This window comes from Salvelinus namaycush, chromosome 3 (assembly GCF_016432855.1).
Source record: "Salvelinus namaycush isolate Seneca chromosome 3, SaNama_1.0, whole genome shotgun sequence".
NCBI lineage: Eukaryota > Metazoa > Chordata > Actinopteri > Salmoniformes > Salmonidae > Salvelinus > Salvelinus namaycush.
The window spans coordinates 62,276,074-62,294,363 of NC_052309.1; the positions used below are offsets into that span (position 1 = coordinate 62,276,074).

At 41.7% G+C, this 18,290-nt stretch overlaps 1 protein-coding gene across 1 annotated transcript; it reads right to left on the reverse strand.

Moving 5' to 3' along the window:
- Positions 1–269: 269 nt before the first annotated feature.
- Positions 270–18,288, reverse strand: adsl (adenylosuccinate lyase). The gene is made up of 11 exons (XM_038981094.1): positions 18,061–18,288; positions 14,896–15,099; positions 14,719–14,763; positions 14,482–14,561; positions 10,556–10,774; positions 10,319–10,409; positions 8,664–8,733; positions 8,048–8,286; positions 3,412–3,501; positions 825–1,001; positions 270–549 (listed from the first exon to the last, which is right to left on the reverse strand). The coding sequence occupies exons 1-11, from the start codon at positions 18,193–18,195 to the stop codon at positions 463–465; spliced, it is 1,437 nt and encodes a 478-aa protein (XP_038837022.1). The 5' UTR covers positions 18,196–18,288; the 3' UTR covers positions 270–462.
- Between the last annotated feature and the right edge of the window lie 2 nt (positions 18,289–18,290).

Here is an 18,290-nt window from a genome sequence, read left to right on the forward strand (position 1 = left end):
ATACTAATTGAGTGTATGTAAACTTCTGACCCACTGGGAATGTGATGAAAAAAATAAAAGCTGTAATAAATCATTCTATTATTCTGAGATTTCACATTCTTAAAATAAAGTGGTGATCCTAAGACAGGGAATTTTTACTAGGATTAAATGTCAGGAATTGTGAAACTGAGTTTAATGTATTTGGCTAAGGTGTATGAAAACTTCCGACTTCAACTGTATGTATACGTTGTAACCCTGCTAGTTTAGCATTACATTACAAACTCACCGACTTTTGATTTCAGTATTTTATTGTCTTACAATACAGCACGCAATTAGTCAGTCATGAGGTTTATTTTGGTGTGTAACAGTATGTGTTTTAGTGAAAAGGCCACTCCTGACCTGCAAAACAATATCATCATTTCAGAATTGGTTAAAACTAAGTAAGTGTTAAATTAGTAGTTGTACAGGTCAGTGTCCCCTGTTTTAGAGCTCCAGCTCGATCTTGACGTCAATCTCGGCCTTGTAAGGTTCCAGCAGAGGGCGTACCTCCTCAGAGAGAAACCTCGCCACCTGAGCGGGAGACAGAATGATGAGTTAGGGTGCGTCAACTATAAGCGCATGGAGAAAATCTGTATACTGTACAAAATACCAAAGAGCACACTGATGATGATATTGATGCTCAGATTGAATGGATATTTTGCCACCATGAAATCTGTACCAAGACCCCCAGTGTGCTGGAGATTATATTCTGTTGAACTAAAGGTATATTAAAAAGATCTGACAATAATCTGAGGCCAAGTTGTGAAAAACAAAGATAACGGGTAGTGGGGTGTTCTGTATAGTACCTGTTGGGGGGCGCGGCCGATGAAGGTCTTGGGGTCCAGGATGTTGTCAAGATGGCCCAGGATAGGGGCGAAGTAGGGGTCAGCCTGGACCCTGGCCAAAAGGTCATTGTCCCCCCCCTCCTGTTTCACCACGTTTGCAGCCTGCTGGGACAACACACGGATCTTCTCATGGCAGTCCTGGAGCAAGAACACAGGCACGAGAGAAACTGTTACTGTGTGATTACACAAAAATATAAAAACGCAACAATTTCAAAAGGTATTGACTGGGAATATAGATATGCATCTGTTGGTTACAGATATCTTTAAAAAAAGTTTGACTCATGCAGCAGACATCTCCTTCGCATAGAGTTGATCAGGCTGTTGATTGTGGCCGTAGAACGTTGTTCCACTCCTCTTCAATGGCTGTACGAAGTTGCTGGATGTTGGCAGGAACTGGAACACACTTAACGGCTGACATGTCTGGTGAGTATGCAGGCCATGGAAGAACGGATATTTTCAGCTTCCAGGAATTGTGTATAGATCCTTGCGACATGGGGCCGTCTATTATCATGCTGAAACATGAGGTGATGGCGGTGGATGAAGGACACGACAATGGGACTCAGGATCTCATCACGGTTTCTCTGTGCATTTAAATTCACATCGATAAAATGCAGTTGTGTTCGTTGTCCGGAGCTTATGCCTGCCCATACCATAACCACACTGCCACCATGGGGCACTCTGTTCACAACGTTGACATCAGCATCGTTGACATCCCCCACACGCCATCTGCACGGTACAGTTGAAACCGGGATTCATCTGTAAATTGCGCACTTCTCCAGCGTGCCAGTGGCCATTGAAGGTGAGCATTTACCCACTGAAGTTGGTTACGACGCCGAACTGCAGTCAGGTCAAGACCCTGGTGAGGACGACAAGCATGCAGATGAGCTTCCCTGAGACTGTATTTGACAGTTTGTACATAAATTATTTGGTTGCGCAAACCCAGACGATCCAGCAGGTGAAGCCGGATGTGGAGATCCTGGGCTGGCGTGGTTACACGTGGTCTGCGGTTGAGGCCTGTTGGACATACTACCAAATTCTCTAAAACAACGTTGGAGGCGGCTTATGGTAGAGAAATTAACATTTAGTTCTCTGGCAACAGCTCTGGTGGACATTCCTGCAGTCAGCATGCCAATTGCACGCTCCTTCAAAACTTGAGACATCTGTGGCATTGTGTTGTGTGACAAAACTACACATTTTAGAGTGGTCTTTTATTGTCTAGCAGAACAAGGTGCACCTGTGAATGGATCATGCTGTTTAATCAGCTTCTTGATATGCCACACCTGTTCGGTGGATGGATTATCTTGGCAATGGAGAAATGCTCACTAAATAGGGATGTAAACTAATTTGTGCACAAAAGTATAGAGAAATAACCGTATGGAACATTTCTGGGATATTTTACTTCAGCTCATGAAAGATGGGACCAACACCTGTTGGGTTTATATTTCTGATCAATATACAGTATCCTGTATGCCCTCCGGACGCTTGTTCCCGTTTCCTAAACATTTTGCGCATGTGCTACGCAAAAAACATATCACTAATATTTACACACTCAATACAAGACATATTGAATTAACTTCACACTGTATATTAGAATATTGCATAGAATGGCTGATATTTGCAAAGGCCTATCTGATTTGGCTGGAGGAAAATAGCAGTCATTGTAGCAGTAAGGGGAAACCACTGTATTAAACTTTAACTCTTCAGTTCTCTCACAGACACAGTTCCCAACTTAGGTGCCAAACAGAATTTAAGGAGCACCAGAAAGAGATTGACTTGTGGTATAGTTTACGCTCACATTAGGCCTGTATGAATCTTGCCTTTGAAGCAAATATCATAAGTAGCAGACCCCTTTTCCTTTCTGCTCGTGCCAATCAAATTTGTCTAGACCTACAGTCAAGTTACCAGGTTGTTAGCTAGCTAGTTAACATGACATGACTGAACAACATTGTTATCAGTCATGTCATGTTATCAAACTAATAATTAGCAACCCGGGATTAGTTTAAAAAGGGACGGAACATTGTGACATTATCTAAAACGTGCGCGAAATCACGCCTGAAGAAAAGGGTAGCTCCAGTAATATGGGTAATATTTTATTCACCTTTTAAGCTATAGACACGCTATTTTCTTTCCTGTAAAGCTGCAAGCATACCGGTCGCAAAACGGTGCTTCCTTGTTCCTCTATGTCACTCAGAGGCTGCGTGACAGCAAACTTGCAGCTGAAAAGCCTACTCAGACTGGCACGTGCTCTTGCGTATTATACCAGGCAATGAAAAAGACGCAATGTATCAACTTTGGTCGCTGCGCCGATGTATAAAATGCACACGTAACAGAAGACTCATCAGGCTCTGCATCCCCACTCACCATCACAGCTAAATTATATTTTAAACTGATGGAGGAAGATGCACTGGATGCACTGGACTCAAGTGAAGCTAGGAAAAAGAGTAACGGAAAGGTATACAATCCAGGACTAATTATGCAACGTGGAGTCTGAGAAATATGTTCTGTTCTAAAAAGTTGGGGCGTCATGCGGTACTAGAAGGGTGTGTACCTGTCTGTTGCCGCCAGCCTTCACCATAGCCATGATGATGTTCTCTGTAGCCATGAAGGGAAGCTCATGACGGATGTGTCTCTCTATCACCTGAGAGAAAGCGAGAGAGGATGAGAGAAAGCGAGAGGGAAAGATAGATGAAAATTATGATGAGAAAGGGATACATAACATTAAGGGTGTAACGGTTCACCAAACCCAGGGTTCGGTACGTATTGCGGTTTTGGGGTCCTGGTTTAGTTTCGGTACAGCAGGAACATTTTAAAAAGGCAACAGTTAATGTAGTTGATTTTAGATTTGGCAAAATATGTCAAACTAACCCAGGAACAGATCATGAGCCATATAAATGTAGGGCACAATAAAAATAGTTTTCAAAATCACTTTAAAAGAAAAACAACAATGCACCAGACATTATAGGTCTGGCAAAAACCAAATACATTTCATCTTTGGGTGTAGATACCCTTTCATTTAGGTGCACTCCAGCAAGAGCCTTGCTTGGTTAAGTGTTTCTGTAGCACATGTGATTGCAGAGTTTGCTGAACAAAACACTACTGGATTGATGCAAATAATCATGAGATCATTCTGCCAGGTAAACAGTGACTTCGGAAAGTATTCAGACGCCTTGACCTTTTGCACATTTTGTTAGGTTACAGCCGTATTGTAAAATTGATTTTTTTATTTTTTATCATCAAATCAACACACAATAACCTATAATGACAAAGCAAAAAAATGGTTTATAAATGTTTGCTAATTTATATATTTATTTTTTTACTGAAATATTAAATTAATATAAGTATTCAAACCCTTTACTCAGTACTTTGTTGAAGCACCTTTGGCAGTGATTAAAGCCTCAAGTCTTCTTGGGTATGACGCTACAAGCTTGGCACACCTGTATTTGGGGAGTTTCTCCCATTCTTTTCTGCAGATCATCTCAAGCTCTATCAGGTTGGATGGAGAGTCTCTCCAGAGATGTTCGATCAGGTTTAAGTTCGGGCTCTGGCTGGGCCCCTCAAGGACATTCAGAGACTCCCAAAGCCACTCCTGCGTTATCTTGGCTGTGTGCTTAGGGTCGTTGCCCTGTTGGAATGTGAATCTTTGCCCCAGTCTGAGCTCCGGAGCAGGCTTTCATCAAGGATCGCTCTGTACTTTGCTCCATCTTTCCCTCGATCCTGACTAGTCTCCCAGTCCCTGCTGTGGAAAAACATCCCCACGGCATGATTCTGCCACCATCATGCTTCACCGTAGGGATGGTGCCAGGTTTCCTCCAGACATGACGCTTGACATTCAGGGCAGAGTTCAGTCTTGGTTTCATCAGACCAGAGAATCTTGTTTCTCTCTTTAGGTGCCTTTTGGCAAACTCCAAGCTGACTGTCATGTGCCTTTTTACTGAGGAGTGGCTTCCGTCTGGCCACTCTACCATAAAGGCCTGATTGGTGGAGTGCTTCAGAGAAGATTGTCCTTCTGGAAGGTTCTCCCATCTCCATACAGGAACTCTAGAGCTCTGTCAGAGTGACCATCAGGTTCTTGGTCACCTCCCTGACCAAGGCCCTTCTCCCCCAAATTCTCAGTTTGGCCAAATTTCTTAAATTTAAGAATGATGGAGGCCACTGTGTTCTTGGAGACATTCAGTGCTGCAGAAATGTTTTGGTACCCTTCCCCAGATCTGTGGCTCGACACAATCCTGTCTCAAACCTCTGCAGACAATTCCTTCGACCTCATGGCTTGGTTCTCTCTGACATGCACTGTCAACTATGGGACCTTGTATTGACAGGTGTGTGCCTTTCCAAATCATGTTCAATCAATTGCATTTACCACAGATGGACCCCAATCAAGTTGTAGCAACATTTCAAGGATGATCAATGGAAACAGGATACACCTGAATTCAATAGCAAAGGGTCTGAATACTTGTCTAAATAAGGTGTTTTCTTATTTTTTATAAATTTGCAAACATTTCTAAAAACCTGTTTTCGCTTTGTCATTATGGGTTATTGTGTGTAGATGTTAATTATAATTTATTCTAAAATTGATTTAGGCTGTAACATAGCAAAATAAGGAAAAAGTCAAAGGGTCTGAATACTTTACTTTGTAGTTAACATTTCATTGAGAAGGTTTTAGGGAAAGACTACCAGAAGACAGCTGTCATTAGTATCATCGTGTACAGCCATACACAGACAGGGGCATCCCGCGCCATTGCCTCTTCAGAAAGTTGAAGGAATACACTAATGACTTGGCCATTTTCTTCATATCTTATCATCTTGGGCAAATTAATGCTCTAATAAAGTTCAATACATTTTTGCTTCTACTAGGAAACCGAAATGTTCCCTAACTGGAGATTTAAACAATGATGGAGGATCCTCCCATTCTGAGATAGATATACACACAGTTGACGTCGGAAGTTTACATACACCTTAGCCAAATACATTTAAAATCAGTTTCACAATTCCTGACATTTAATCCTAGTAAAAATGTCCCTGTCTTAGGGCAGTTAGGATCACACCACTTTATTTTAAGAATGTGAAATGTCAGAATAATAGTAGAGAATGATTTACTTCAGCTTTCATTTCTTTCATCACATTCCCAGTGGGTCAGAAGTTTACATGCTACCAAATACCAATTGAGTGTATTGCCTTTAAATTGTTTAACTTAGGTCAAACATTTCAGGTAGCCTTCCACAAGCATCCCACAATAAGTTGAGTGAATTTTGGCCCATTCCTCCTGACAGAGCTGGTGTAACTGAGTCAGGATTGTAGGCCTCCTGGCTTGCACACACGCTTTTTCAGTTCTGCCCACAAATTTTCTATAGGATTGAGGTCAGGGCATTGTGACGCCACTCCAATACATTGACTTTGTTGTCCTTAAGCCATTTTGCCACAACTTTGGAAGTATGCTTGGGGTCATTGTCAATTTGGAAGACCCATTTGCGACCAGGATTTAACTTCCTGACTGATGTCTTGAGATGTTGCTTCAATATATCCACATAATTTTTCTGCTTCATGATGCCATCTATTTTGTGAAGTGCACCAATCCCTCCTGCAGCAAAGCACCCCCACAACATGATGCTGCCACCCCTGTGCTTCACAGTTGGGATGGTGTTCTTTGGCTTGCAAGCCTCCCCCTTTTTCCTCCAAACATAACGATGGCCATTATGGCCAAACAGTTCTATTTTTGTTTCATCAGACCAGAGGACATTTCTCCAAAAAGTACGATCTTTGTCCCCATATGCGGTTGCAAACCGTAGTCTGGCTTTTTTAATGGCGGTTTTGGAGCAGTGGCTTCTTCCTTGCTGAGCGGCCTTTAAGGTTATGTCGATATAGGTCTCTTCACAAGGTCGTTTGCTGTTGTTCTGGGATTGATTTGCACTTTTTGCACCAAAATACGTTCATCTCTAGGAGACAGAACGCGTGTCCTTCCTGAGCGGTATGACGGCTGCGTGTCCCATGGTGTTTATACTTGCGTCCTATTGTTTGTACAGATGAATGTGGTACCTTCAGGCATTTGGAAACTGCTCCCAAGGATGAACCAGTCTTGTGGAGGTCTACAATTTTCTTTCTGAGGTCTTGGCTGATTTCTTTGGATTTTCCCATGATGTCAAACAAAAAAGGCACCGAGTTTGAAGGTAGGCCATGAAATACATCCACAGGTACACCTCCAATTGACTCATTATGTCAATTAGCCTATCAGAAGCTTCTAAAGCCATGACATTATTTTCTGGAATTTTCCAAGCTGTTTAAAGGCACAGTCAACTTAGTGCATGTAAACTTCTGACCCACTGGAATTGTGATACAGTGAATTAAGTGAAATAAATCTGTCTGTAAACAATTGTTGGAAAAATTACGTGTCATGCACAAAGTAGATGTCCTAACCGACTTGCCAAATCTATAGTTTGTTAACAAGAAATTTGGGGAGTGATTGAAAAGCGAGTTTTATTGACTCCAACCTAAGTGTATGTAAACTTCAACTGTGTGCTATATTCACTCACAGTGCTGACCAAACAGAGGTCCCTGTACCGAATGGTTCGGGTACGAATGTGTGTACCGTTACACCCCTACATAACATCAAATCACATTTTATTGGTCACATACACACGGTTAGCAGATGTTAATGTGAGTGTAGCGAAAAGCTTGTGCTTCTAGTTCTGACAGTGCAGCAATATCTAACAACTCCCCAATAACTACCTAATACACACAATCTAAGTAAAGGCATGGAATAAGAATATATAAATATATGGATGAGCAATGACAGAGCGGCATAGGCAAGATGCATAGATGGAATAAAACACAGTATGTACATATGAGATGAGTAATGCAATATATGTAAACATTATTAAAGTGGCATTATTAAAGTGACTAGTGATCAATTTATTAAAGTAGCCAATGTCTGTATGTTGGCAGCAGCCTCTGTTTGTGATGGCTGTAACAGTCTGATGTCCTGCAAGACAGTGTGAGTTGAATGTTGTTCCTCTGTGTGCAGAGATGCAGTTGTGTGCATTACTCATGAAATGACAAGGTTTAAAACGGTGGTGATAATGCCTTATGAGGACAATGGAAAAAAGCCTCCGGGTTTATTGTGTTTTTATCCTCAATTTCTGTCTGGAGAAGCTTACTACTTCTACTTATCTAATAAACCTCAATGAATCTACCTTGGGGTAGACCACCAGGCCTTCAGTGATGTTCTGCAGGGTGCTGAGGATGATGTCAGCGGTAAGGAAAGACTCAGGGAGAGAGATTCTCCTGTTGGCACTGTCATCTAGTGTTCTTTCCAGCCACTGGACAGAGGCGGTCTGGAGGGGGTCAGCAAGCAGCGCTATCAGGTGGCGGGCCAGACTACAGCAACGCTCACAACGCATTGGGTTCCTCTTGTAGGCCATGGCACTGGAGCCTGGTGGGGGAGAGGGGGAGAGACTGTCAGTGAGACCCAGACAAGTAACAATGGGTTGGCATTTAGGAAAGATCTTAAACTAGCCGTTTACTCAGAGCCATCAGGATGTTTTACTGGTTGGTGCCTTAATCAAAGTGAAATCTAGGGCCGAAACTCAATTGTATATTATTGATTCCTCACATCCTTCCTCCACAGCTCCTTGTCAAAGCACATTGGAGCAGAAGATCAGAGGGGAAGGATCTTCTGATCTTTTGCTCCAATCCGCTTTGAGAAAGATGCAAGGAGAGGACGCGAGGAATCGAGATTCAACCTAGTTTTGGGATTAGATTCCCCTATACCTGGGTAGGAAGTGGACCAATTTCCTTCTTATAACTCACCGATCTGCTCCTTCTCAAAAGGCTCCTCAATCTCTTTAAGGTTAGCCAGCAGGCGGATGTCAGTGCAGATCTGAGGAGAGTATAATTTATTACCTGTGGGTCATTCCACTACTGTTAACTTCTTTGGGGTAGGGGGCAGTATTTTCACGTCCGGATGAAAAGCGTGCCCAGAGTAAACTGCCTGCTACTCAGCCATAAAAGCTAGAATATGCATATTATTAGTATATTTTGGATAGAAAATACTCTGAAGTTTCTAAAACTGTTTGAATGATGTCTGTGAGTATAACAGAACTCATATGGCAGGCAAAAACCGGAGAAAAAATTCAACCAGGAAGAGGGAAATCTGAGGTTGGTCGATTTTCAACTCAGCTCCTATTGAAGATACAGTGGGATATTGGTAATGTTGCACTTCCTAAGGCTTCCACTAGATGGCAACAGTCTTTAGAACCTTGTCTGATGCTTCTACTGTGAAGTGGGGCCGACTGAGGGGGGATTGAGTTAGGTCTACCATGAGCTGAACATGGGCTGACCATGCGCGTTCATGTGAGAGCGAGCTCTGTTCCATCGCACTTCTGAAGACAAAGGAATTCTCCGGTTGGAACATTATTGAAGAATTATGTTAAAAACATCCTAAAGATTGATTCAATACTTCGTTTGTCATGTTTTTACGGACTGTAATATAACTTTAACTTTTCGTCCGTAGTTTCTGCTGGACTTGCCCGCGCGTCGTGAGTTTGGAAAGTGTACTGAAAGCTAGAACAACAAGGAGGATTTTGGACATAAATTATGGACAAAACAAACATTTGTGGAACTGTGATTCCTGGGAGTGCATTCTGATGAAGATCAAAGGTAAGTGAATGTTTATGTTATTTCTGACTTCTGTTGACTGCACAATATGGCGGATATATTTTTGTCTTGATTGGGCTCCGAGCGCCGACCTCAGATTATTGCATGGTTTGCTTTTTCCGTAAAGCTTTTTTGAAATCTGACACAGCGGTTGCATTAAGGAGAAGTGCATCTAAAATTCCATGCATAACACTTGTATTTTCATCAACATTTATAATGAGTATTTCTGTAAATTGATGTGGCTCTCTGCAAAATCACCGGATGTTTTGGAACTACTGAACGTAACACGCCAATGTAAACTCAGATTTTTGGATATAAATATGAACTTTACCGAACAAAACATACATGTATTGTGTAACATGAAGTCCTATGAGTGTCATCTGATGAAGATCATCAAAGATTAGTGATTAATTTTATCTATATTTCTGCTTTTTGTGAATCCACTCTTTGGCTGGAAAAATGGCTGTGTTATTCTGTGAATAGGCACTGACCTAACATAATCGTTTGGTTTGCTTTCGTCGTAAAGCCTTTTTGAAATCAGACACTGTGGCTGGATTTACAACAAGTGTATCTTTAAAATGGTGTAAAATACATGTATGTTTGAGGAATTTTAATTATGGGATTTCTGTTGTTTTGAATTTGGCGCCCTGCAGTTTCACTGGCTGTTGAAGAGGTGGGACGCTACCGTCCCACGTACCCTAGAGAGGTTAAAGACCACCAGGAGGCATTGTTTCTCCGTATATAGACTTGTGACTTTGGGCTGTAAGGATGACAAACTGATTTCCACAAAAGTAAAATCTCATTTCGACCTTGTGGATGGTGGCTCCCATGCTGGCCAGGTGAGAGAGGGAGTCGATGTCCACCTTACGACTGTACGTCTGTCCGGTCACCATGTAGGCCCTGGGAGGAAAAATTAACAAGATTGGAGAACATAAACATAAAAAAAAAGATTTGAGGGATGTGTTTGTACTAGGCTCCAATTACAAAACTTGTGGTCCATAGGAAACTCAAGAGACTGTTGACATAAAAGTATAAATTTAACTCACTTTTTGAAGCCTGCCATCTCTGTGACCATTCTGTCCAGATCCTCCACCTTATCATGGTCCCCCTGGAAGAGCTGCAGGAAGCTGGCCTGGGTGCCCGTAGTACCCTTCACCCCCCGGAAACGCAGGTCTTCCCGGGCACGCTGAAGGTTCCGCATGTCCATGGCCAGGTCCTGGAGCCACAGACATGCTCTCTTACCCACTGTGGTCAACTGGGCCGGCCTGGTAGTGAGAGCGAGCAAGAGGGGCAGAGAGAGAGAGGGGTGGAGGAGAAAGATAAAAATGAAAAAACGAGAGGTGGAAGACAAAAAAAATACAGAAAGGTGAGAAAAGTTCCAATAAAATGTGGAGAGAAAAAAATAAAGAATTAAATAAAAACTGAAAGATGAAGACTGAGAAATAAGCCAGAGAATAAAGTGGACTCAGAAGCACTGAATATATCACTTTAATCCTAGAGGAATATCAGAATATTTTGAAGATACACAACGTAGAGGATGAGAGGACAGGAGAACTAAAAAGTAAATAGAGTACCAATGGTCAATAGGGAATTGTCAATGGAAATAATTTGTCTTCAGTTCAACAGCTGTTCAGAATCTATGGAATGTCAGACTCAGAGCTACATGTGCCACGTTTTCATTGATCTGTACATTGAGTCTGGAACAGGATACTTGTTATTTGGCCATTGGCCCAGTTGTACTGCAAGGACTTCTGATTGGTCAACCCCAGGCTAGGGTGGGGGGGATATAAATGGCATCGTGTTCCTTTGTTCTGTGGAGAAAAGTTGAGGACAGGGGGAATGAACATCTACCTCCCAGCATAACAGCTATGATTTGTCCTTTTCAAATAAATACATTTTTCTCCCCCCGATTTGCTTTGGGGTTTGTGTTATTGAAGAATAACATCAACTGCTAACAGGAACATGAGTGTTCATAGACAAATGGGATATACAGTTGAAGTCGGAAGTTTACATACACCATAGCCAAATACATTTAAACTCAGTTTCACAATTCATAAAATTTTACCCTCGTAAAAATTCCCTGTCTTAGGTCAGTTAGGATCCCCACTTTATTTTAAGAATGTGAAATGTCAGAATAATAGTAGAGAATGATTTATTTCAGCTTTTATTTCTTTCATCACATTCCCAGTGGGTCAGAAGTTTACGTACACTCAATTAATATTTGGTAGCATTGCCTTTTAAACAATTTACTTGGGTCAAATGTTTTGGGTAGACTTCCACAAGCATCCCACAATAAGTTGGGTGAATTTTGGCCCATTCCTCCTGACAGAGTCAGGTTTGTAGGCCTCCTTGCTCGCACATGCTTTTTCAGTTCTACCCACAACTTTTCTATAGGATTGAGGTCAGAGCTTTTTGATGGCCACTCCAATACCTTGACTTTCTTGTCCTTAAGCTATTTTGCCACAAGTATGCTTGGGGTCATTGTCCATTTGGAAGACCCATTTGCGAACAAGCTTTAACTTCCTGACTGAGGTCTTGAGATGTTGCTTCAATATATCCACATAATTTTCCTTCCTCAAGATGCCATCTATTTTGTTAAGTGCACCAGTCCCTCCTGCAGCAAAGCACCCCCACAACATGAGGCTGCCACCCCCGTGCTTCACGGTTGGGATGGTGTTATCGGCTTGCAAGGATCCCCCTTTTTCCTCCAAACATAACGATGGTCATTATGGCCAAACAGTTCTATTTTTGTTTCATAAGACCAGAGGACATTTCTCCAGAAAGTATGATCTTTGTCCCCATGTGTAGTTGCAAACCGTAGTTTGGCTTTTTTATGGCGGTTTTGGAGCAGTGGCTTCTTCCTTGCTGAGCGGCCTTTCAGGTTATGTCGACTAGGACTCGTTTTACTGTGGATATAGATACTTTGTACATGTGTCCTCCAGCATCTTCACAAGGTCCTTTGCTGTTGTTCTGGGATTGATTTGCACTTTTCGCACCAAAGTACATTCATCTCTAGGAGAAAGAACGCATATCCTTCCTGAGAGGTATGACGGCTGCGTGGTCCCATGGTGTTTATACTTGCGTCCTATTGTTTGTACAGATGAACATGTTATCTTCAGGCGTTTGTAAATTGCTCCCAAGGATGAACCAGACTTGTGGGGGTCTACAATTATTTTTCTGAGGTCTTGGCTGACCTAAAATCATTTATTTTGATTTTCCCATGATGTCAAACAAAAAAGGCACTGCGTTTGAAGGTAGGCCTTGAAATACAACCACAGGTACATCTCCAATTGACTCAAATTATGTCAATTAGCCTATCAGAAGCTTCTAAAGCCATTACATCATTTTCTGGAATTTTCCAAGCTGTTTAAAGGCACTGTCAACTTAATGTATGTAAACTTCTGACCCACTGGAATTGTGATACAGTGAATTATAAGTGAAATAATCTGTCTGTAAACGACTGTTGGAAAAATGACTTGTGTCATGCACAAAGTAGATGTCCTAACCGACTTGCCAAAACTATAGTTCGTTAACAAGAAATTTGTGGAGTGGTTGAAAAATGAGTTTTAATGACTCCAACCTAAGTGTATGTAAACTTCCGGCTTCACCTGTATCCACAATGGCACATATAGTCCATGAGCCATGAGGGGATTGGTCGGGCTCACTCAAGTCTATGTCACTAGAGTTAGAAATGTGTCAGTATGCAACAAGTTATATGCTCACGTATACCCTTTAATTATATATCACTGGAAAGCTTAGATTCACAGATACCAATCAGTCAAAACATTTTTTATTTTCAGGTCAACATAACCTTGACCTTTGACTTCTAGGGTACATATCATTATTACCTGAATAAATTGCTAAAAAAAGAAACCCTGATACATTTTTATCTTTGTTTGACAAGTGGTTCTGAAAGGGTACTCCCAACAGTTAATAGGATAACATTGTATAGAATTTTAATCAGCTCACATCCATGACTCTTCACTTGTACATATCCATTTTACATGTTTGAAGAGAAAATATTGCAATTGATCATGCCATCTTCAGAAATCAGCAATTCAGACAGATTTTCAGGCACATCCTTACAGTTCTGTAAATAATCTTTATATCTGCACAGCTGGCTCATTTGGTTGTGTATTCTACATGACTATGAGCATTTCATGATATTATTGGGCATGCTACGGTTACATTTCATACAGGTATGATCGTGTGAAGTTGATACAATAAGACCCTATTGAGTTGTTTGGCGGCCATATAGGAAAAGGGTTTCTGTTGAGTTAATACGTGAATCCTGTGATGGCCCTATATCTACAAATCTTTTTAAAAGCCTGTTCTAGCAGTGTGTGTGAAATGTGGTGCCTCCATCATCAGGAATTCTGTGGCTAAGCTTCTAACATTCTAATGTCAATGGCACAATATGGGCTATTTAAAAAAAAAAACTATAGTTGTAGCTGGTGCTTTCAAAAGTTGGTTACATTATATATAATTTGAAAGGTAAATTCATGACCTTTCAGAACCACTTGTCAAACAAAGATTAAAATGTGTCAAGGTTTCCTTTAAGTGACTTACACAGGTAATTATTATATGTACCCTAGGGGTCAAAGGTCAAAGTTCTGTTGACCTGAAAATTCTGAAAATATGTCGGATGGATAGCTGTGAAGCTAAGCTTTCCAATGATATATGAGAAAAGGCTATACGTGAGCAATGCCTTGTTCAAAACTGACATTGTTTGTCATAGGGTAAAATCCCTATGAGGAAAATAAATGGGATGGAGGGATGAAATAAAGATTGATAACACAGAGAACGCTACCATTGCTGCACTGCTATCACACATTTTCCAACTCTGGAGACACAAACCTTGAGGAAAACCACTGAGACATCGTCGGCCCAAGTGAGCCCGACAGCCCAAATTTGAGGGTCACGCTCATGGACTAATATAGAAGTTCGAACCTCCTGAGGTGTTCATACTTACTGGTAATGTGTGAAACCCAGGGTGGGGAGACCAGCGTATTTTTCAGCAAAGTTTGATAGTCTGTCGATCACTCTGGCCAACTATAGAGACAGAATATTGTTTTTAGTTTACTTGGTTGACTTTCTCAGACATTTTCAACAAAAGTTACAGATAACTTTACACTATACTATCAGTATATAGTGCTGCCCTGGGGGTAGTAGTATTAATCCATCCTGGTCTATAACAACTCTAATTTACCTTCGGCAGGAGAATGTCAAAACCGTCACGAAGCAGGATCAAATCCTGGGAGAAAGAAACAGCAGGTGTATCAGTCATTATGCATAAAAATCTCAGTTGTACATATACCCATGAGAAACAAACATGACCATTAAGCACACTCATCCTAAAATAACGTGGTCCTCGGGCTTCTCTTACCGTGTTGTCTCCCACGTAACAGGAAGTGGCGCCCAGGTGGATGATGGGAGCAGCGGTGGGGCAGCAGTGGGCAAAGGTGTGCACGTGGGCCATGACATCATGCCTCAGCTTGCTCTCCTCCTCCGCCGCCATGGCAAAGTCGATGTCCTCAGCGTGGCTTTCCATCTCGGTCACCTGGGCGTCGGTGACGGGCAGGCCAAGAGCCTGGAGAAGGGAGGATAAGAAGAGGAGAGAGTTAGAAGGAGCAGACCAAGATCCTGGAGGTCAGAGGGGGGGGGGGGCAAGAGGAGCAGAGATAGTTAGAGATGGTACCCTAGGGGTGTAGGGAAAGCACTGCAGCTGGTCATTGTAGCTGATACTCTGGGATATGCATCCAGTGTAAGCGCTAGCTACTTTATCAAGTGTTCCCTGGCTTTTATTAAGCCGAAACATCGTTGCAACATTGCAACTTGTAGTAGTTGCACATTTTAGGCTCCTATGTAATAAAAAGTAAGCCGATTGGGTCAATGGGACGTGAGGTGGAACGGTTCAGAAAGTGGGTCAACATTTTCCGATCACTTTCAAACAGATAGCTAGATGTGTTGTTGTTTTGCTCCATATCTCACACAGTAATTAGGAAAACTATTCAAGCACAATCTTCATCACGGTAGGTCTATTTAAAACCATTGAGAAATAGAATGTGGTGTTTGAGTAGGAGATCAGGAGGTTGGCCCTGTGTTTATGAGAATAGCGAGTGACATTACTGGGCAGTGTCTCAACTCCCTCCCTACCCCTCTCCTTAGCCGTAAGTAACACATCAATGGTTTTTACTTGGCTCTGGATAGGTAGGCTATAGGCAGTGCAGTGGTGGAGTTTCCACCATATTGTATACAACTTACATATCTGAAAACATAGAAGGGTTACTTAGGGCCAAGGAGAAGGGAGAGTAAAGAGGCTAACTCTCAGGGGGTGTCCTATTACCCTGCCATTTTGGCCTGGCTATTTTAGACAACCCCACCCCAACAGAAAGACACTGTAGCCCAACTTGCTACTTGACATCTGACGAAACAATGTTTTGTATGGGAACACAATGTACATTCAAGTTTAAAGTATCAACTAGCGAGTGCGAGAAGAGAGATTTCCAACACCCCCATGGCCCTGTGCGTGCGTGTCAGCTGAGCTGGTAAAAGGCTCCATAGGCAGTGATGACCAGTATTTAGGGAAAGGGGAATACCTAGTCAGTTGTCCAACTGAATGTATTCAACTGAAATGTGTCTTCTGCATTTAACCCAACCCCTCTGAATCAGAGCGGTGCGGGGGGGCTGCCTTAAAACGACATCAACATCTTCAGCGCTCGGGGAACAGTGGGTTAAGTGCCTTGCTCAGGGGCAGAACGACAAACCTTTTCAGCTCGGGGATTCAATACTGGCCCAATGCTCTAACCACTAGGCTACCTGCCCAATTTATGTTATATATATTGAAAAGACATATTTTAATTACTTCAGAGTATTTTGAATTACACCGGGCTGAACTAAACTCCAATGTACTTTATATTTCCAAAATGCAAAATACTTTACTATATAATTTTGTATAGTTGTTCACATTTTGTGGCTCCCCTTTCACCCTACATTGGTATCAGAATGATGGCACTATGGTGTGATAAAAGCATCTGCTAAATGAATTAAATATAAATGTACAATATCAGTCAAAAAGTTGACACCTACTCATGTAGTAACGAGAAACACTTGACCAGGGCAGAAATTTGACAAACTGACTTGTTGGAAAGGTGGCATTCTATGAAGTTGAAAGTCCATGAACTCTACAGTATGGGCCATTCTACTGCCAATGTTTGTCTACGTAGATGTCCACATACTTTTGGCCATGTAGTGTTTATTTGCACACGTATTTTGTCATTTATTTTGATACATTGATCTTTATGATATTTTGTATCTGTATTTTGTCATTTTTGGCCATCCCTGCCTATATCCTTACTTTTGTGTAGTCCATTTCCCCTCCACTAACAGATCAGATGAGCTGATGCATTTGACAGAGGGTCTGATAGTAACGTTAATTACACACACACAGCTTCCCTGTAAATTAGAAGGGTTGTGGAAGTCATTTTTGTCTTTAAACTAATCAAAAAAAAATTGCTCACATCCGGCTGTGATTGGGAGTCCTATAGGGTGGCGCACAACTGGCCTAGCGTCCTCCGGGTTTGGCCGGAGTAGGTTGTCATTGTAAATAAGAATTTGTATTTAATTGACTTGCCTAGTAAAAAAAAAAAAGATTAGATTAAAAAAAATTGCCTAGTGTTTTTCTCTTAAAGGTCTTTGCTGTGCAACACTTATTTAGGTTTCAAAGTCTGCACTTTTATTCATGTGGACTAGCTAGACATATATATCCAGTTTCCAAATAGTTTAGCCCAACAGCAGTGGAATATTGGAATTTGCAGTGTTGTCACGAGGCTAAAAAAGATATGGAACCCAGACATTAAGTTAGAGAGGCTAGATTCATTTAAGGGGATAACGTTAAATCTGAAGGACTACTAGAGTTGATTGACTAGTGCAGTGTTTCCCAATCCTGGTCCTCGAGTACCCCAACAGTACACAGTTTTGTTGTAGCCCTTGACAAACACACCTCATTCAACTCATTGAGGGCTTGATGATTAGTTGAATCAGGTGTGCTTGTCCTGGGTTACAAAAATAAAATAAAATAAATGTTTTTTAAAGTGTACTGCTGGGGGTACTCGAGGACCAGGATTGGTTAACACTGGACTAGTGTAACTTACTTTACCAACCTGACCAGTCATTTTCCTGACATAGGCCAACAACTGGGTACTGTTGAGGAATAACTACATGCATTGTTACAGCCCTAATCCACACCCATGCAATGACTATCACAAGACACTGCATCCTACTAGCTAAACTAACTTGTTTAGCTGCTGCCTATTATGGTTTGCATCTTCTCTCTTGGAAGGCAAACATATTCTGAACCTGTTCATTTACTCTAAGGTCCTCATATTTAGAGCAGGGAACTTGAAGTCTCTCAAAGTCGTAACTTTTACAATAGACTTCAAATATATTTGGAAAACTATAGCTAGCTAACGTTAGCTACTGAAATACAGACGAGGGCATGCATACATGTTCATCCATGATGGCTAGCTAAATTACTAAAAATACCTAACACCTTTTCCGCTTTGGCCAGGTAGATCCACAGTTTTCTCCACGTTGTGAATTTCTTCCTGTCACTGAAGTTGTAGGCCATTTCCTTGCTGGCATATCGAGACACCAGCGGCGAACGATACTTACTAAATTCGTCCATAACTAAACGCGCTTATCACCAGCATGCGTCTAGTGTTACCAACTAATTTTCAGGGGAATCGCTAGAGGCAGGTCGATTTGTTGCTAAAAGTTGCT